Consider the following 22074-nt stretch of genomic DNA (forward strand, 5'->3'; position numbering starts at 1 on the left):
ACAAGGTGTGAAGTGTGTCATTAGCACACCCAGTGCCATTAACACATTCATTGAAAAACCTAAGAAAATAGTTTTGTATGATTTCATGGTTTTCAAGTGTCATGGATCAGCCTGTTTTCTAATATACTAGAGGATTAAGCGTCTTTATTGTCTTGGATTGTGAGCTAGTAACAGAATTATGGGATATCACCAGCCCCCACACACTCTCTGGTATTTGAAAAACACCTTGGCTCATCTGAAGAATATGTGTCATCTTAGTTTTTAAAAAAAATAAAAATAAATACATGTCAAATATTATTTCTTAGTAGATACACTTCAGACATTCTTCTCAATAAAGGTAAAAAATTCTTCTTAGTCGTAATGGCAGCTATGGTGGTTGTCGCCATGTTATGTAGAATTATCAGTCAGGGATGTATCGTTGCCTCAGGCTTGGTGACAAGCCCCTTAATAGTGGCCATTTTTATTATTACCCAGCATTCTGAGAAACCGATATAAGAAATGGTTGAATTGAATATTTAAACAAAACCTGTCACAGAGAACATGATGTCCTATCTGGAGGCAGCCTGTTATAGAGTAGGAGCTGAGCAGATTGATATATAGTTTCATGCAAAAAGATTCAGGATAACCTGTCATTTAAGCATTTAAATCCCTGCTCACTGAGGGCTAAAGAGTCCAGTGGGCGGTCTCAACCATTGTTTGATAGCCTTCCCTGTATGAGTGTGGATACAGAAATAGCTGCCAATCATTGAGTAGAACCGCCCACTGGACCCTTGGGACCAGGGTTAGCAGGGTTTAGAGCCATAAATTACAAGTTATCCTTTATCTTCTCACACACTACTAATATATCAATCTGTTCAGCACCTCCGGTTCTAGAACATAATGCCTGCAGATCGGACGGCCTGTTTGACGTGACATTTAAGACCTCAAAAAAAAAATAACCTTATGATTTATCTTTTGTACAGTAGGTGATTCTTTTTTTTAAATAAATTTTTGCGTGAGCAGTACTCAAGTCCATATTTTGTATTTATGGTGTTTCATTTCTTCACAGGTGTGGAACCTACAGGGAATATGGTAAAAAGACCAGCACCATTCACCGTTGAGACCATCAGTGCTGGACAGGGGGAGGTATTGGTCTATGTGGAAGACCCTGAAGGAATAAGAGAAGAGGTATGGACATTAAATTAAACAGTTCCGCTATAAAACAAAATTAGTAGTAATGCATATCTATCAATAAACTTATTTTAGAATGACCACCTTTAGCCACAGTTTTTCTCATCCGGTTCCAACCTAACCTCTAGCCAATATTGATCCCACTTTTGATGTGAATGATCATCTTCGATGACTACACAGTTTGCATATATAATTCAGTTTAACGTGTAATTTTTTACTCAACACTTTTTTCATTCTGGTCTTAGGAGTCCAGTGGGCAGTCCTACTTAATGATTGACACCTTTCACTGTATGCACACGTATGCAGGTAAGGCTGTCAGTCATTGAGTATGACTGCCCACTGGACTCCTAGGCCCAGAATAAGCAGAGGTTTAGATCCAGGAAATACAAGTTTTACTGAATATTATTTCCATAAAACTATATATCAATTTGCTCATCCTGCTCTATAATATGATGCCTCTAGATAGGACTTTTTTTTTCTCTCGACGTGACAGGTTCACTTTAAATATCCTAATATTCCTTGCTGACTCAATATCTGCACAGAGCCTGCCCTAGTGATTTCTACTATGGAAAGTGACATCTGTATACTAAACATTGTACAGTCCTCTGATATGGGAAAACTAATCCGCTCACAGCTCGGATAAGTTCTTAAGGATGTGTCTATTGACCGTCTTGTTGACTGTCACCAATCGCAACTTGCAGAATTGTGATTACAGCACTGTACTATGATACAGGCTATACCTGTGGGTAGGTACCAGATGCGTCAATGTATTAGCAAATTTACTTACGCTCATAAGTAGATTACAAAAAGTAAAGTGATGTGAAATGTTGAATATATCAGAGATGGGTAGGCTAAACACCGATGTAGAGAGATATCAACCCATAGACCCTTAATGAAGCTTGGCACAATTGGACGGGATGGCAGGACACAGTCAGTCTTAACTGCTAATGCCAGTTTCCATTTACCTCCTGCCTATCCTCCTAACTCACACGTTCACCGATTCCCCTGACTGCACCTCCGCGTTAACAGACATAAATTCGTTATCGTTGAAAATCTCTATGAACTGGTGAACAATACACAATGTAATGTCCAGTGATATCACATTATCTCACATGACTGCATTCTCCGCTGACAGGCATCACATCTTATCAAGATGCCATTCTGAAAGTATGAAGACAACTTGAGCTATCTGTTACCGGGTGTTGAGTTAATATTTTATTAAAGCCGTAAAGAACATTTTTAATAACGAACGCAAGAGAGAAAAAAAACCACTGTTGTGGTGGTTGGTAGCCAGTGACGTTTTCTGTAATTTTCTAGCCGTCACTTAAAAAAAAAACAAAAAAAAACCAAACCTCTGGAATGGTTGGTTGCTGTAGAAAATATCACTTGTACTGGCACTAGTTTTTATTAGTGTCACTATGTATTTTACCTTCATGGACCTTCTCTAGAAAATTTCACTGGTGCAGTTGAACATCAGAGTCATAGGTGTCATATAGACAACGGAGATGTGGAAGACCTGGAACCCTATTTCCAAAAATCAACATTGCAATTTGAATAGCTCCCAAACCTTTCCATCATTCAGATTCTCTGACAAAACCCTCGTGATAACGTTCTATTAAAGTCAAGGGTGCTGGTGCAGATTCTTATTTTCGGGTATTAGTGGTGATTCAGGATTTACAGACCAACACACTTTTTTTTTTTTTTATTCTTTAATTTGTTTTCTCTTTTTTTTAGGCCAAGGTCACAGCCAACAATGACAAAAATAAGACCTCCTCTGTGGAGTATGTGCCTAAAGTGACTGGTGTCCATAAGGTAAGTTAGTGGTGTTCAAGCAAAGCGAATGTCTTGCCTGAGTGATCTTCAAAAAAAATAATGGCCTGTACTGGTTAGGAAGTCTGTTTCCGTGAGAAGTTGATCTCTGTAGACACCTTTTCTAAGATAAATCATAAAAAAACTATACCTGAATGTTTAGGGCCCTTGTACATAACATTTTATGGATTTATTGTAGTGAGGGTGGCAATGTTTTCTTACATACACATAAGGGTAACTGTTGTGTTCAGTGCGTAATACCGCACTCATATGGTTTACATCCTTTGCTACTCAATAGTGTTTATACAATCAATGAATAGATTAAAAATGCCTAAAGAAAAACATACTTCATTTCTTGGCGACTGAGTCTACAAATCCTGGCACAAACTGAGAAACACTGCATGTACGTGATGCTGTACTAATGTCAGTAATTAAATCCCTATTAGATATACTTGTAAGCTTCAAGCAGTTTAGCAGCCCATCTTGTCTCAAGTTGTAGGACTTCAGTGTCCCCGTAGTCTGCATATTGTGCTTTTTTTTATTTTTTTAGGAGACTATTGAACTCCTTCATAACAGTTTTGCCATGAAAAGTGTTGTCTGGTTTCTAAAAATATTTTTAAAGGCCCTATTAGGGAATTCTGAATTTATAGAGGTGATGAGAGAGCAGCTACAAAGTGCGTTTCCCACCCTGGAGGGCCTGGGATGTCTATGTATTGCATAGGCAGCCAATTGATTTACAATAAGAACCTTGCAATGCTTAATTTCCCCTGTGGTGGCACTGCAGGGATATTGAACACTTTGTCAAGTTCCCCACAAATTACAGCTGATCATTGGAGGTTCGATCAGCTTGACATGGGACATCCTGAGATCAGTTTATTGTCAGGAGACCATTTAAAAAATAAAATAAAAAAAATAAAACAACCCTTTTAATATCTCACTCACACAATAGCCAAGACTGTTAGCATATGAGAAGTTTTCAAGAAAAATATTCTATATATTTTTAGAATGAGACCTTTCTACTGCAACACTACAAATTGTGTGGGGTGATCCAAAATTAAAGTGCTTCCTACTCTCTAAGTCTGAGCAGATTTTTAGAGCAGTAGCATGTGCTTCAGAACTGCTCTTCTTTCTTTAACTGGAGACAAGAGTCAGTCATTTTGAAGGATAAGGAGAACTGTCATTGGAGACCATCTGTATTGGTATATGAAGGGAAGCCCCCCCCGACAGAGTGAACATAGCAACACCTAGATGTCCATATGAACCCCTCTCCTTCCTCCTAGTAAACAGGGGCACATCTTTAAATTGTCAACAAATAACTTTTTGCCAGAAGGGTCCCCCAATGATAAGCTGACCACAAGTTGTCCCGCTGTTTAGAACCCCCAGAAATCAGCTGTAATCTGTGGGGGAACAAGGCATCAAGTGTTTACTTCCCTTGCAGCACCACTCTGGGCGGATGATGTATTACATGGTTCTCATTTAAATCAATAGGTTTGCCCATGTAATGCATGGGCCTGTTGGGTCCTCCAGAGAGACTCTCTTTGTAGCCATTCCTGCCCTGGCTGATAAATGTGGGTCCTGAATGGTGACCCTCTCTGTTAACTCCGAATTCTCTAGAACAGAATTTAAAAATAGGTTTTCTAAACCAAACCAGCCCTTTAAGCACACTTAAAAGCAAGAACGTGTGCAGGATAATTTATTACTGTCTAGGTAGGGTTTATTTATGTAAGGTGAAGGAGGATATTTCCACTTTAACCAATTTATCAGTCCATTTAACCTGTTTGCGCAATTGTTTCCCTTAACATAAAACGAAATTCCATCCATCATAGGAATCAGCATTTTGACCCAATATATATATATCTCTAGCTTAAGAGAAGTCGTGAGGATGATGTCATTAACAAGCTGTTGACATAATCAGTCCAGTCATGACCTCATCGTTCCCCAGAGCCAATTCTGATTTACATTTTTAGTTCCAGTTCAGTAAGTCCAGGATCTGATTCCAGAAAAGTTTGTGGTCAGTATTAAATCAAAGCTGGGTCGTAAAAAGATGATGTAAGATTCATTAACTTCGTCTGTATTATAAGCTTTTGTCACATCCTTAAAGAAATGAAATCGGCGATTTGTTCCTTGAAGACTCTTGTTTTAGATTAATCTCCAGTTTAGGAAATTTAATGCTTTGCAAGCCAAGACAGGCCTCAGCCCACCCTGATTTTTATGATGGTGTCAATCTTTTAACACTCCACACTTGAATCGTGAGCGTTGCCCAAACTCCCTGTGTTTTTTTTAATGTTGTGTTTTATAGGTGACTGTACTCTTTGCCGGTCAGCATATTTCAAAGAGCCCATTTGAAGTGAACGTTGAGAAAGCTCAAGGAGACGCCAGTAAAGTGACAGCTAAAGGGCCAGGCTTGGAGGCAACTGGTAATATTGCCAATAAACCCACTTATTTCGACATTTATACAGCAGGTGTGTATTTTTCTATTCGTTTCCTGATATTGTGTAAGTGTTTATTGCTGGAGGACTAGTGTTTTTTTGTTTTTTTTAATCTCACACTTTTCGTACTATGCGACTATTGCAATAAAAAAAATTGGCCCAAACGACTTCTGTTCTATGATAATAAAAACTATTCTCACATACTGGAAGCATCCCGAGGTTCCTACACTACAAGCATAGATCTCCATGAATCTCTCTCTCTTTTTAAGCTCACTTATGAAGTCCAGATATGGTAGCCTTGGGTAGCTAGCCCACATACTGGCCATACAGTCTCTGATGGTATTGAAATTATTTTCTTGATAACAAAAACCACTGTGTCTCCTGGTCCTCTCGACCCTCCACTTGGACATCTTTTTCGATTGCATTATTTTTCTAACCTTCCTTTTTTTTTGTTATGTAATGGAAAGCTGTGTTTTCAGTTTTTTTCCGAGCTCCCTATGTAAGTTTAAAACGGTATATCATTATGATCGGTTTGTTAAATTGACCTTGTGCACTTGGGTACTTTTGTAACACACCTCATACCTGCTTACTGTACACTCCTATGTGTACCTTTTTTATTTTTTTTCTGAGATTGGCCAAAAGTTGTTCCTCCTGAATTGGTTCTCTGGCAATTACTTCTCTCTTAAAGGCGTATTCCGTTTTTACTTAATTATTTATATGATATAGACCAGGGATATTCAATTTCTTTTTATTCCTGAGTTTTACTGCTGTGGAAAACCTAATGCAGTACTAGTTTGCAAGGAATGGATTGGTGTACCCATAATTTAATAGACCGTGTTCTGTAATCTATTAATCCTATCACTTGGCAGATTTTTTATTATGTGAAGTGGTATATAGGTGTCTTCCCCCATGGGCTCTTGTCATTTTGGCACCTTTGGGCTGAGAAGTTGTGACAAAGCGCCCCTTTTTCCTTTATGGAAGGCCTGAAATACTGCACCCCTTGTAAACGTGTTTTTTGTTTATCACTTTTGGATGTACATTTATTCTGAAAAGAAAATTCTGCTTGACACCTTTATTTTATAGTGAGTTAAATTGCAAACGACCATTCCTGATGTGGGGACTATCGTCACTATCTGGAGAATGCACGTATATCCTGGATTTGTGAAGCAAACTTGCATCTGCATCGAATATTTCCTTTATTTTTTTTATGAATCTTATGACTTACGATTCTCTGAGCTGGTAGTGATTATTAGAACCCTTGTGCTGGTGCCAATTCAGATTATGAAGTGTTAGTCTGCCAGTGCTCTTAAAATATTTAGTTTGACAGAATAAGACAAACAATTGAGGAATTCCAATCTATTTAAGACTCCAGTCTGGGCATTTAGTATTTCAACTAACTCCCAAATTCAGCATTCAATCATTATATAGAATGCCAACCCTGGTGATGGAAAATGTTTTAGGCATTGGAGATATGAAAACTTTCAAAAAGGCCTTGATTTTGCATTTTTTATTCTGGATCTTTTTGTTGAGATAATATACAGTAGATTTCCTTTTAATCTGGCATCTAATAGGCCAGGAGTCCTGATAGTCCTCTATTCCCTCACAAACATACTTGGAAAATTTTGGCTACCTGTTGCCACTACTAGGGGCGATCTGTATATACAGGGTGGGCCATTTATATGGATACACCTAAATAAAATGGGAATGGTTGGTGATATTAACTTCCTGTTTGTGGCACATTAGTATATGGGAGGGGGGAAACTTTTCAAGCTGGGTGTTGACCATGGCGGACATTTTGAAGTCGGCCATTTTGTATCCAACTTTAGTTTTTTCAATGGGAAGAGGGTCATGTGACACATCAAACTTATCGAGAATTTCACAAGAAAAACAATGGTGTGCTTGGTTTTAACGCTACTTTATTCTTTCATGAGTTATTTATGTCGTTATGGGTGTCAGGTCCGAGCATTCCTAGATGAACAGTTTCCTGGAAAGTGGATTGGTCATCGTGGGCCAGTTGAATGGCCCCCTAGGTCTCCCGATCGGACCCCCTTAGACTTTTATCTTTGGGGTCATCTGAAGGCAATTGTCTATGCTGTGAAGATACGAGATGTGCAGCAACTGAAACTACGGATACTGGAAGCCTGTGCTAGCATTTCTTCTGCGGTGTTGCTATCAGTGTGTGAAGAGTGGGAGAAGAGGGTTGCATTGACAATCCAACACAATGGGCAGCACTTTGAACACATTTTATAAGTGGTCAGAAACTTGTAAATAACTCATAAAAGAATAAAGTAACGTTAAAACCAAGCACACCATTGTTTTTCTTGTGAAATTCTCGATAAGTTTGATGTCACATGACCCTCTTCCCATTGAAAAAACTAAAGTTGGATACAAAATGGCCGACTTCAAAATGGCCACCATGGTCAACACCCAGCTTGAAAAGTTTCCCCCCTCCCATATACTAATGTGCCACAAACAGGAAGTTAATATCACCAACCATTCCCATTTTATTTAGGTGTATCCATATAAATGGCCCACCCTGTAGATCAGTTTGATCTAAATAGAAGCCACCTACTGGTGACTAGCACCTTAGTGACAGCAACAGGCTTCCAAAATTTTGTTTTTATGTTGGAACAGATAATCGGGGCTCTGTCCTAAAGAAACAGAGAAACATGACCTTCGTATATTAGGACAATGTTTTAAATATTATACTATTGGGTTGGTTCGAAATTTTTATTAGGTATTATTAAGAAATCAAAGGGGTCAGAGAATAAATGTTGCAGTTGCCTTGGTTTTAATTTTCCAAAGGGCCTAAGAAAATGTTCTCTTTGCACTCGTCTTGATAAATCTCCCCCATAAATTCTTCCTAGAGGTTGTTTATTTTTTTCTTACAAATGAGTTTTTTAAAACATACATTTTATATGACCGTTTAATAATCTAGAATATTTCATGATGCTCCACCTATAAGGTCCAGTTAAGCCCGGATTAAAGTTTTTTACTATTTTCAACTGTATGTTATGTTCCTTTGCTTCTACAAAGTGAAAATGACTTATGTCATATATCCTTCTATGAATAATTGCCCTCTATATTTTCTTTCCACGCTCCTCTGTTTAGCTAATGCACCGTCTCTGGTAATACAGCCGGGGTTGAAATATTAGCCAGTTCCTCCTCCTATTGCTAATTTTAGAACAGAAAACACAAAGGATGCTCTTATTCCACTGAACACAGTGACTAGCATTGCTGCGCCAAGGAAAACATTGCTCGTGCCTTGTGTGAATGAAAGCTGAGGCTTCCTTTGGTGTCTACACCAACGTTTTCCCGCAGACCGATGTCAAATTTAGACCAATAGCTAATATATAATATATAACACATAAGGCAAAAAAAAAACTAATGTTACAAAAGTGATCTGTGTATTCCATTAAAATACTTCTGGCAGGTCTGGATACCGTTTATGAAGACTAGGTCTTTTAAGAGCATTTGACACACGCTCCTATAAACTTTTTATATTGAATGTGGAAGTTATATGTGAGCCTAATATATAAACACAACAGGATGATAATAAAATAAAAGAACAAATACATAAAAGGACACCTCAAAGACTATATCCAACTTCAATAAGTCTTTAAGGTGTCCTCTTCGGACGTAATTGGCGCTGCTTTTCATTGGAGTCAATGAATAACGGCTCCAATTACGCCCCAAGAAGTGACAGGTCACTTCTTTGACGCGGGCGTCTATTTACGCGCCGTCTTTTGACAGCGGCGCGTAAATATACGCCTCTTGTGAACAGACAAATGTCAGCCCATTGCTTTCAATGGGCAGATGTTTGTCAACGCTATCGAGGCGCATTTTTCGGACGTAATTCGGGGCAAAAACGCCCGAATTACGTCCGTAATTAGTGCGTGTGAACATACCCTAAAGGCTATGTACACCTTTTGAAAATGTTTTTTTAATTTAATATATATATATAAAATGTATGTGTGTATCCATGTGCTTGGTGCAACTTTCTGATTACTTTTTATTAAAAAATACTTTTACTTTTTGAGATACAGCTGCTTTTGTATTCTGTATACAGAGCAGCTGTATCGTGTGCTGTGACCTGAATCCGTCAGATCAGCGGCACTGACAGGTTCAGTGACAACGGTGTCTGACACGCAGGATCCACCTGTTATCGATCACATCCAGGTTGTCGATCACATCTAGGATCGGTAACTGCTCGTTCCTGCGTATCAGAGATGTGCAGGACCCGCTGTCACTGAACCTGTCAGTGCCGGGTTTTGATCATCATCTAATACCTTACTTTGTTTAAATTATTTAATCTGAGATTTGTTCCTTTGTGTTTGCTGTAGGTGCTGGAGTTGGAGACATTGGTGTTGAAGTGATAGACCCTCAGGGGAGGAACAATACAGTTGAGATTGTACTTGAAGATAAAGGAAATTGTGTATACCGCTGTACCTATAAACCCATGAAAGCCGGGCCTCATAGTATTAATATTAACTTTGGTGGGGAGGCTATACCAAAATGTCCTTATCTGGTTAATGTTGGTGAAGGTAAGTGCAAAGCTTTTGAATATCATGTATTCAGAAATTTACTTTTAATCTAAATCTACACGGCACACTTTATTTGCTGTGACATAACAATGTCTCCCGCAGCTATTTTACTTTTCTATATAGTAACCTAGACGGGAGCAACTTTACTGGTGATTTGGAGAGGTAGCTTGGTCTGTTCTTAAAGGGAATCTCTATCTTTTATCATAATGTAGTTTTTCGGTTCAAAGTTCTGTGCTGATTAATTTTTTAAACATCTTTATAGAAGCAGACGCTTAACTTTTCTGATACAAAGCTCCAAATCTCCTGCATAGACCTTAATAGATAAATTAAAGATGAGATGTTTAAGATAAAGTACTGGCTGCCCAGCACTAGAGTGCAGTGACCACCTTAAGCGCCCTCTAGTGGTGGCTGCAGGTAGCCGGGAAATTATCTTTTATACAGTATTGGTGTATATTTTGAAGATATATAGTCACCCATCTGGAGAAGCTAGGATCTAACATTTTGGGGTTTAGCTGTCTGATCATATTGTTTTCCCCATGATAAGTGGGACTGATATTTAAACCGTCTGTCATGTTGGCAGATTCTTGTTAATTGTACCAGCCGATACGTCTCTTCAGTGCAGCCTATGTACTGCAAAATAAAGTTTGTGATTTTATGCCTCTAGATGTTATCAGTGAGGTATGAAACTGCAAAGGTCCCAACTCCCAGTTATACCGCAAGTTCTTGCACTTCTGCCAGTTGCAATTATGATTGGAAATTTGTTTACGTCTCACCAGATATAAACTTCACCTGGAAATATGTGGCGCCAGATTTGGAAACTATTTTTTTTAAATGAGATTACTCTTTTCACAATTTTTTTTTCTAGGAGGTCACCAGAGTTGTTTAGGGTTGCAATATTCTGGCACATACAGATGTGTCCTCCCTTAAACTGATCTCTAAAACCCAACATATCGCGAGATGTATGGTGTGAGATGTTAAACAAACATGTAAAAAAAACAAACTATACATGCCACGTACAGATGTAGCCATCTTTATCTTGACTTTTAACACATTGAATAATGTCAAGAAACTTTAACTTTTGTTGTGTAATATCGCGCTGCAGCAAGTTATCAGAGTCCAGATAAACTTGGCTACATCTGTATGTCATCCATCACCAAAAGACTTCCATGTTGACAGAAAGTATATACGTTTAACGTGTATTTTTTGTTAAATTGAATTGAGCAAGATTGTATTAAATAGATATCATGACAAATTGTATGCTTGTCACTTAACGCAAGGATGGACACATCTGTACAATGCTTTGATTAATGGCTTCTTGCTCTGTTCAGACATTTTCTACTCTGCTTTCACTTGCTATGCTCTCATCTGCCTCCTCCTTCCTGCTGCGCTTCCAGATCTCTGCTCCCCAATTCTGATCTTCTCTACTTCTTGTTGGATAAAGGACATCTCTGCTTAAGCCATAGTTGTGTTCAGGCCAGGGTTGGTAAGAGTTTGCAGGATTTTGGTGTCTGCTCATGTGGAAATGTTGTCTGTCAACCCCATTAACAATTATGTTATATCACAATTTCACCTCATGAAATTGGGGCTTTAGCAGTGGTTGTAGATCTTCACCCCCAAAGTTGGCAATGCCCATACTTTTTATAAATCGGCTAATAAAATGGGAGGTACTCTATTATCAAAGTGTCTTCACTGACCGTCATACTATTCATAGAACTTTTCTGGATTAATCAAATTTAAAAAAAAGCAAAACTCTATAGACCACCATAAATTCCAGCATACTTTTTTTTGAGTGCAGTTTCCCCATGGTCGCTCATTTGGATAAGCATGTGTCTAGGTACCTCTATATAAGGGGCATGCTTTATAATTGTATCCTTTAAATATGACGGTACATACAGCTTCCCAGAATACATAAGCATCGGTTTATGACAAAGTGTAATGCATCAACTCGAATGCTTCCATTGTCACCTGGTTCCTTGCTTACCTCTCTTTTGCACGCATAATCCTCTCTTCTAACAACCGTGTGTATATCCCTTTAAAACGTCTATGAAACTTTTTTGTGTGTGAGTGATTTACCCTATTGGAAACTTGAATCCCATCTATGAGCCTGTAGCTTGCACTGCACATCTACATCTAATGCTTGTTTTAATTTGTTTTATGTTTTTTTTAATTTTAAAACCGTTATTGCTGATCAATGTATGTATTAGGCTCTTACACATGGCCGTTTACGGGTCATTATATGGCACCCATAGAATCTATGGGTTCATACTTTAAATTCTTATCTCTAATTTTATAAGGAGGCATACATAGGTTTTTGGTTTTTTTCTGGCTTCCTAGGAATACATGAAAATGTCATGTTCCATTACTTGCAGTAGGTATTCTCCCCTAGTATAGATTGCACAGATACATCATTCATCTGCCCTATAATAATGACCAGTAGAGACTTCATGTGCTGCCTCAATGTGAAACTCCTGCATATTAAGACAAGACATTGAAGAGGTCTGATCACCTCCCCTGACTTGACAGTTTTGGTAAATACTTGTATTCCCCGTGAAATGACGATGCTGGAGCTCCTTTTCTTCGAACTCTACACTTTGCCATTTCTCTATTTATCCCTACTGGAAATGTATGAATAAATTGACAACTGGGTGTTACCTTTCCCTTTGTCAAAGAGTTGTGCACCTTCGCAGTCTGCCACTGATTGGACAGTATCAGGCTATTTATGGACACACCCCTAACTGGTAACACCCAGTTGACAATTTATTAATACATTTCTAGGAGGAATATCAGAGGAACGGCATAACGCAGTTCTAAGAAAAGTTTCAGAATTCTTATATTATGAGGAATAGAAGTATTTACTAAAACAGACATGAAGGGAGAGGTGATAAGTCTTCTTTAAGAAAAGATAGGAATCTATAAAACTAGTCAGAGATTTCAGACCCTCGATTGGCACAGCCAGTTGATGCATTTTCTCCTACTTTGGTGCCCTAAACTAACAAGATCTGTTTAGTGAGGGATGTTATTTACAGCTCGGAGTAGTTGTAAAAAGTTTTATTTTACATGTAATCACTTTTATTATTCTATAAATACAGGATTATAACGGTTAACTCATAGACATGTGGCCTCGAAACCACAAATGGAAAACAATGTAGATTACACACAGTGCTCTAGTGTAACCTACTAATGAAAATATTCTAAAATTGTTTGTTTTAGCCCTGTGTTCGGCCATAGGCATAGCTCTTCTTCCCACCACCCAGACTGAAAGTCTTAATATATCCTCAAGGAGCTAGACTTTACGGTACTTCAATAAATAGTATTACAGACCACAGATGTGACACATCCAAGAATAGCTGCCACGTTATCCCATTAATTAGGATACAAGTTTTTTCTGGTCACTCACTATGAAGACTGGACAAATCAGTAACCCTCTGCCATTGTACTATTATTATTTTTATTTTATTAAGGCAAACTATAAACTTATTTTTCAGGCTATATTTTGTTTTCTATATGAAATGATCACCCTCTTTTTTTAGGCTTGTGTAAAGATAATCATCTATTACAATTACAAACCTTTGGAAATGTTAAGTCAAGTTCAAACATGGCTAATAAAGAAAAAAAAAAGATTCCAATTAAACTGTTCACACATCGGGCAGGGTCTACTTTTTTGTGAGTTTCTCTCTGCTCTGGCTCATAATAGAAATTCCGGGCCCCCTTTATGACTTCTTTATGCCCAACAGAAATGGGTTGTCTTCATGAGACAAGCCCTTTAATAGAAGAGGTCCTCCATTCAGGAACCTCGTCGTTTTCAAAGAGCATCTCTTTGATCTGGAGGACCTGGGATGTCCATGCATTACAAGGGCAGCCCAACTATTTCAATAGGTACTGTGTAAGGCATAAATGCATTAATCTGTGGTGGAGCTACAGGAACATTGAACACTTGCTGCTGGGTTTCCCTACAGATTTTTTTTTATCGCTTAGGGTCTGCGCAATGCAACACCTTGTTGTCGGGGAACCCGTCTAACAAAATGGCATTGTCCACATTGGATCACTCCTTTAGTAATGACACTAACAAAGTCCCTCTTTTGCCTTCTTTTGGAATTTAATAACAGTCTAGGGGGGCCACATAATCATGGGACAGTGTGTATGCCATAGTACTCCCCCAATATTCTGTACCTAGAAAACTCCATTGGCCACTGGTGTATTCAGTAGCATAATTGTGCTACGGAAAGTCTTCTGCATAAAGTTTTGAGTAGTCCTTTTTATTTACACATATATATGAATACTTTGAGTGGGAACCTGCTCTTTAAATACACTCAATATAGTCATTGTATTGCTTCATAAACATCACAATATATTTATCTAGTGTATTTACAGCCATGCCCCGGGTATGCATGTTTTAGTTGCATCCAAAATAGTTTTGTTGACTCCATTGAAAACCTGGCATGCTCAAGTATTTCGACTGTCTAGCCGTCTTTTCACCATCACTCCTGAACCACAGATATGTGAGTGTTGCACAGAGACATTATCTTAATACGAGCATTTGAGAACATGTTCCTATCACTTTCCTTTTCAACAGCCTGTAACCCAAACGCTTGTCGAGCCAGCGGACGTGGCTTGCAGCCCAAAGGCGTCAGGATTAGAGAAACTGCTGATTTTAAGGTCGACACCAGGACTGCAGGAAGTGGTGACCTCCATGTCTCCGTGAAAGGGCCAAGTAAGTGTCTGGTATTATTAAACTGTATGCAAACACTTTCTTAATCTAGGATTGTCTTTATTATAATAGCTTAATACAAAAAGCTACTCTCTGCACTTGCCAAACAAAATAACTTCATATTTGATATCAAATCCATTTTCTATGAAGTCTTAGAACAAGGACAGGATATGACAAATTATTATCTGCTGGAAGACTGAAACAATAGCGTTAACGTCTTTCATTGTCCTCTGAGGAGTCCATGATCCTTTACAAAATGCACTGGATTATCTTTTTTATTTTTACTAGATTTTTACATTGTTCTCAGCTGCGTCGCAGAGAAACACAGCCCTTTTTATGCCAAGCCCTGTTAAAGGGGTTCTCCCGTGTCTATACACACTTTCTAGTACGCTTGGATTAAAATCACCTTGAGTCCATAAAATCTACAGTATGGACATTTATACGCATATAGTCTTGTCCCTTTGGAACAAATTTTGGTGTAAACAGTTTGGTACTCTGGCTTCTATAAATTATGTTTATAGAGGACCTCAAGACCCCAAAACTATGGATAATATGTAAAGTATATGTAATAGTTTGCTTAGAATAGAGGTCACGTGCAACTTTCAAATACAACAGGTTGTGTTGAGCTCCATGAGGTATTTAAAGCGAAAAAGCTAATCAATGGGGTTATCCGACTTGTGATTTTTAAAAAAAAAAAATGCTGCAAATGTGATAAAGCAGAAAAAAGAATTGGTATGCACCTCTTCTTTCCTGCGGCGATCCAGCACTGACGCTCCGGTGGACCTCACAATTTTTTTTGCAAGCAGTCAACATGTGACCTCTGCAGCCATTCGGAGGGCTCTGTGGTCACGTGGCATATTCCTGGCTCCCTTCGCTCAGCAGTGCTGCCAGGATTATGGCATGTAAACGATGAGCCCTCTGATTGGATGCAGCAGTCACGTGTTGCCTGGTTGTAAACAAACACCGAGAGGATCGCCGGAGCCTCAGTGCTGGATCACCGGAGAAAAGAAGAGGAGTACTGATTCTCTTTCTTGTTTTATCACATTTGTAGGTGTTTGTTTTTTTAAATTCACAAGTCCAATAACCCCTTTAATAATAGTCTGTCAACAAAATGCTGGTTTTCTATGTCTTTGGAGCAATCATTATAGAATCATATGGTAATTATTTACAAAATAGAATTATATGATAACTATCTTATGTAACTTATGCCACAGTTGTCCTGAATGTTATTGAAGTAACCTTGCCCTTGTCCAGCCCTCTTGGAGTAGAAAATATGGCAGCTGATTGGTCGATCGTGTCACCTGATATACTATACTAAATCTAATTGGTCAGTGCCTTCATTGCAGCACCAGTCTTTGGAGTCATTTAGACACAACCTCACTCTTTAGATACATTCACTTCAAAGTGAAAGTTACTGAAAAATGGCTGAACGAGACACTAAAAAAGAAAAAAATTTACCTGAATGTCCAAAAAGGATAATATACTAAACTAATCCTCCTTACACCATTACATATTGGTGACCGATTCACTTTAAAGATATGACCGAATGATGTGGCTTTTACCCTAATGTTTTAAATGATATGGTTATGACCTTAGTGCAAAATTATAGGAAGGCTGTGACTTCCCGGGTTCCCCTTAATGTACAGTAGTATCTGGAGCTACAAACATCTGAGTAGCCAAATGCAAGGGGCCTGAGAACCGCTTGTTGCTTCCAAGCCATTGGTTGGGACCCCATTGCCATATTTGTACCAGGACCCACATCATGGGTATAACTACAGCCATAAAAGCCACAGCAGCTGCTATGGTGCTTGGAGACTTAGGAGCCCATTTGTAAAAAATAAATAAAATAATAGCTACTTTTAATATAATTTGATTTCATGTAGCACATAATTAACAAGAAAAGTCAATGATAGTTTTTCCTACATGTGCCAATTAAATACGAAAAGCTTTTGCGGAAACCTTGTTTGTCCCATAATGTGATGGACCATTCTTGGACTATACCCATCTTCCAGTCTGAAGTTATGTAATTTATATCATACAAATACAACATTTATATCAATTATGTAATTAAAGTGACAAAGGAAAAAATATATCGGGAAGATATGAGACCCCAAGAGATCCATAAAGCAGAAGATGCTCTTGATGTTCTATCCCTCTGTCAATTCTTAGTAATGTATGTCAAATAGATCTGATATGTTGTCCTGGTTAGTGAACCACAGATCTGTACAGATGTCGGCAATGCTAAAAATACTAGACATTCCAGACATATCCCTAGCATGTCTAATAACTAACATGTACAATGTGGGAGACTGCGGGCATCCTGTCCAAGGCTTGAAAATTCCACCAAATCTATTTAGAAGACTCATTTGTCTTCTCTGCTTTAGCTAAAAGCTGTTTTTCGGATAAAGTTAACATTGTGTTGATGTGTTTTGGCAGAGGGTCTGGATGAGCTTGTGAAACAGTTGGAGGCTGTCGACGGAGTGCATTTGTTTGAATATTACCCCCTACACCCTGGGAAACATGTGGTCACCATCACTTGGGGTGGACATCACATCCCTAAAAGGTAAGAAGATTATCTCTAGTAAATATTTAATAGTGTTATCTTTTTGTTTCTTAAAAGTTTCCACTGACCTAAAGAAAAATCTAACTCAAAATGAAACTTTATGAGGGTTTCCTGATTTTGTTATGACAAGTCCAAAAATGTAGTTCATTATATTGACCCAAGTGTAGCATCAACACATTTATTAAATGTCCTTCTCCCTTACGTAGTAGAATATCTCTACGTTCCATCATCATCGTTGTATAATTTAACTGAAGTACATATGTTGCTTTTTTAAGAATTTTACACGGTTTCTCAAATTTTAAGAAACTTGCACAATCATCATTGTTGGAACTTATCGCAACATCCATTTTGAAGAAGGGAAATATTTTTCTCCCATATATATCAGTCTTTCGATCACAGATGAATCCACATGTTGCAAAGTATATATGGGGAAATGGTAAATTTATCAAGAATCCTACCTGGGTATGGAACCAAACTAAAAATTCTACTTTTACGTGAAATTATGGAACTCCTTCAGATCCCCAAAATTTTACTTCACTCCAAGCTGCCGTTTTGGTGATCACCTTCGTTCCTCTTCTAAACCCCATCTGAATCCTTGGACCTGGACTACTACTCCTGCAGTGCTATCTTGTGCAACCTGACAGTCTGCATAGGATATGCTTCCTCTACGACTTTAAAGCCTAATTCCACCACAAAAAAAAACTCCCCTTCACCAGTCTAAAAGGTTTTTTTACACAGGACGATTATTGGGCAGACGTGCTTTCATATAACGCTTGTTGCCGATAATTGCCCTGTGTAAACATGGGAACGATCAGCAGATGAACGAGAAAACGCTCGATCATCTGCTGACCGTATCGTTTTAAGAAAGTAAAAGTCATTGTCGGCAGTGCATCTCCCTGTGTAAACAGGGAGACGCGATGCTGACATGATAATGTATGGGGACGAGCGATCGGACTAACGACCGATCGTCCCCATCCATAGACCCGTGTGACAGGAGCAAACAAGCAATGTCTCGTTGATTGGCGTTCGCTGCGCCGGCCGCTTATCGGCCGGTGTAAAAGGGCCTTAACACAACCCTTCACTCTATGTACATGACAACAATTTTTTTCTGGTTCTCTGCATTCCATAGTGATTGTACCTCCACATCAACACTAGTATTAGCATGTAGATTTTAGCGTTGAAGGAGTCTTATGGTCTTTAAAGGGGGTGCCCGCTTTCGGCAACCTTTTTTGCTAGAAGGAACCCCCAATGATGAGCTCATCACTAGCATTATTTTAAGTCAATTGAAATCAGTGGGATCACTGTGTACTGCATGCGCTGGATCCTCCACAATAAGGGACGCTCTTTGTAGTTTGCCATCTACTTTTTTCGTGATGCCTGTGTGGGTGGATATATAAGAGCCTGCAGACAATCAGATAATGAAAATTATAGCCGGTAGATATGATGGAGGTAGTGGCTGTAACTAGGGCTGGGCGATTATGACCTAAATCCAAATCATGATTAATTGAACATGTAACCTGAAATACGATTAATGAATGATTTAGGCCACACACCTTTTTGCATACCACGCCCTCTATTTGCATGCTACACCATTGAATTAATTATCCCCTGAGCTTGCTGTATACTACTGTATATAATATACCTCTTGACACTGCCCCCACACAGTATATTGCACCCATAGTGCTGCCCACACAGTATAATGCCCCCATAGCTGCCCCCATGTTTTATAATGCCCCATAGCTGCCCCCACAGCTGCCCTAATAGTGCATAATAAAATACATACTCGCCTAATCCCATTCCAAGGTCAAATGGAGGAGACTCCCTCTGCTCCTTAGGTCTCTGTGGCTCGGCGCTGACAGGCGCGATGACATCATTTCTGTTCTGTCTACGCCGTGAGTGAATGGTGAACACATAATGAACGGTAGAGCAGGGACCTTACGGCTCCCTGCTCTCCCATTGGATCCAACTGTATCTGCATCCTGGAAAACCTGGAAAAAATATTTGAAGAAACCGAAATGTAAGATAACGTCGGTTAATTGCGCTGAATTTAGGTTTCGTGTTTTTTTTAAATTATTTGCCCAGGCCTAGTTGTAACCTACAATAACCATAGTATTGGCCTATCTACTTATGAGCATGAAACCGCAGGGCTGCCATCAGAAATATCTGGGCCACATATAGGTAAATGGTGCAAACCCTGGAATTCCTTATCATGTCAATCGACCTCCACCTTGTATCCTATTGCGTACAGTTGGTAGATACCCGAGGAACTGTTTACATAGTCTCCTGCTGAGTTTGGAATAAAAGGGAATAATATTTTTGCAGCCTGTCCAGCCCATAACATATAGTTAGTGGGTACATGGGGAGGCAGTACAGAATACTAATAGGGAATGGCACCTCATTGTTAACCCCTTGTTACCCTCTTAAAAAAAATTATTAATAGAACTTCAAAGCTCTCATGAAGCGACTAGTGGGTAGTGGATGGGAGGCAGGTGAGTTTGAGCCTCCTATTTGCCTGGGCCCCCGACACCAGTACCAACTGTACTTAATGTGGATGATCATTCTAATGCAACATGTTCACATATAGCGCATAGATTAAGCCCATTATGCAGGAAATGGGTGCCGATCACTATGCAAAGGTCAAATCAAAGGTTTTCTATTATGCAAGTCTTTCTTCTCATGCTTTTCAAAATATGTTGGGAATGTGCCAGAGATGGAGTAATCTTCTGTATAACTTGGGTGTGTGAAATAGGAGGGCAAGGTGTTAACCTTTTTTTTTTGTTTGTGTTTTTGAGAAATCGTGCACTAGTATATAGCAAAGTTAAAACTTTGAGAATATAATAGTCATTCAACCTCATTTAACAAAACTATCTAACAGAACAACTAGTCATACCCCATAGCAACAAATCAGAGCTCTGCTATGATTTCTTAAATGGGTTGTCCATTATGGACAATCCTTACTTGTTATAAGGGTTTCCCGACAATAACCTGATTTCAGGATGTCCTGCTGCTGAGAACCATAGTGATCAGCTGTGATCTGTGGAGGAACACGATAGTAAGCGTCCAATTCCACAGCAGCGCCATCACAGGGAAAATAAAGAATTACACAGTTCTTATTGAAATCAATGGGCTGTCTGTGTAATGCACAGCCATGTTGGGTCCTCCAGAGCGAGAGACTCTTTGTAGCTGTTCTCCACTCTGCCTAATCCAATAGGCTCCTGAATATGGGGCCCTTTTCTGTTTATTAATTCAGAATTTCAAAATAGGGTGTTGAAAAATGGGTCTTCAAAACCAGCGAACCCCTTTAATCTGTTCTGAAAAACTTAAAGCTGCACTGTGATTGGTTGCTATAGGCAACAGGGCCAGTTTTTCTGTTAGACAGTTTTGATAAATGAGACCCATTGAATTCAGTAAGAACCATACCAATGATTAATGTGTCCATGCAATATGTGAGAACACTAAACACACAAAAATACTGCTGGTTGCCCGGTCAATGTCCGGGAATGCATTGCAATGTACGCTTTTATATAATGCTGGCCTTATCTACATCGGATTCAACAAATCCTTATTTGAGGTGCAGCATATTCGCTAAGCTCTGAACGTAGCGAACATATCACATATCACAGCTGCAGAATCTATCCCCAGAGTGTAGATGTTATTTATTAACACCGTCTGTGGAGCGATTATTTGCTATTAGACTCCTCAACCTTTTGGCTACTTTTGAATAAACTAGATTTTTTTCAAAAATAGAAATCTGGATTTTGTTGTCTTTAGCTTCACCATATTGTAATTTGGCAAAAGTTCTTACATTTTATATTTTAACTGCAATTTAGCTACACTGTATCATGTTACAATAAATTAGAAAACACTAGACCAATACATTTTCACATATTTTTTTTTCTTTTCATTTAAGCCCATTTGAAGTTCAGGTGGGACCTGAAGCCGGCCCCCAAAAAGTTCGGGCATGGGGACCTGGGCTCTATGGAGGCGTCGTAGGGAAATCTGCAGATTTTGTGGTAGAGTCTATCGGCACTGAAGTGGGCACTTTAGGTAAGTGTTGAAAGTTTTGCATATACAGCCGTTATGTTTCTTTAAGAGTTTAAAGTAATGTTTTTGTAGTCTAAATAGGTCTTCAATTCTGTGCTAATTAATTTCTTAATATATCTGTATACTAGTCAAAACTCTGGTACACTGCTCCAAATCCCCTGTATAGACAGAATTTATAGGGTAACTAAACTTTTAAAAAATTCTGACATGTCATAGTGACATGTCAGAAATTTTGATCGGTGGGGGGCCGAGCACTTAGATCCCCAGCGATCACTAAAATGTAGAGAGAGCGACCGGTTTACAGGCTCAATAGAAAGTATATGGGTTCGTACACCCGAGCGCTTCTGTTGCTTCGTTTTAGCGATCGGTGGGTGTCTCGGTGCTCAGACGCCCACCAAGCAAAACTTCTAACATTTAAATCCACCTTAGGGCATGTCAAGTGAGTAAGTTAATATTTTACGACTGTTCGTAATCTGTAGTACCTTTCTTTACTAATGACGATTCCCGGGTTCATCTGCCATCTTGCACATTTCCCTGTCTTTGTTCTCAGAAAAGTAAGCACGTTGGGGCTGGTTTCCTAGAAGTCGTAAACTGCAGCATGGTCTGATGCAGGGAAGGGCGTAGTCATGGCTAGTCTTGCTGTAGAGCGGTGGAGAATAGGGGGAGCGGGGTGGGGAATGGTGGGAGCAGAGATGAACGGAGGAATTACCTACAGGGCACGTCATGCTGTAGCTCACCAGAGGTCAGGGGCAAAGGGTGAGACTGACGTCCGATAAATGCATTAAGTGTTGTAGCGAAAGCGTTTTC

General features: G+C 39.0%; 1 protein-coding gene across 4 annotated transcripts in view; it reads left to right on the forward strand.

Annotated features, from left to right (window-relative positions):
• The window catches only part of FLNB (filamin B), a 177627-nt gene that overhangs the window by 78773 nt on the left and 76780 nt on the right, over positions 1–22074 (forward strand). For all 4 annotated transcript variants that reach the window (XM_075833935.1, XM_075833937.1, XM_075833938.1 and 1 more), the window contains exons 5-11: positions 1049–1167; positions 2905–2982; positions 5279–5441; positions 9752–9952; positions 14526–14663; positions 17097–17223; positions 21134–21270. In XM_075833935.1, the coding sequence (XP_075690050.1) occupies positions 1049–1167; positions 2905–2982; positions 5279–5441; positions 9752–9952; positions 14526–14663; positions 17097–17223; positions 21134–21270 (963 nt within the window). The remainder of the gene's footprint in view (positions 1–1048; positions 1168–2904; positions 2983–5278; positions 5442–9751; positions 9953–14525; positions 14664–17096; positions 17224–21133; positions 21271–22074) is intronic.

Source organism: Rhinoderma darwinii, chromosome 7 (assembly GCF_050947455.1).
Source record: "Rhinoderma darwinii isolate aRhiDar2 chromosome 7, aRhiDar2.hap1, whole genome shotgun sequence".
Classification (NCBI taxonomy): domain Eukaryota; kingdom Metazoa; phylum Chordata; class Amphibia; order Anura; family Rhinodermatidae; genus Rhinoderma; species Rhinoderma darwinii.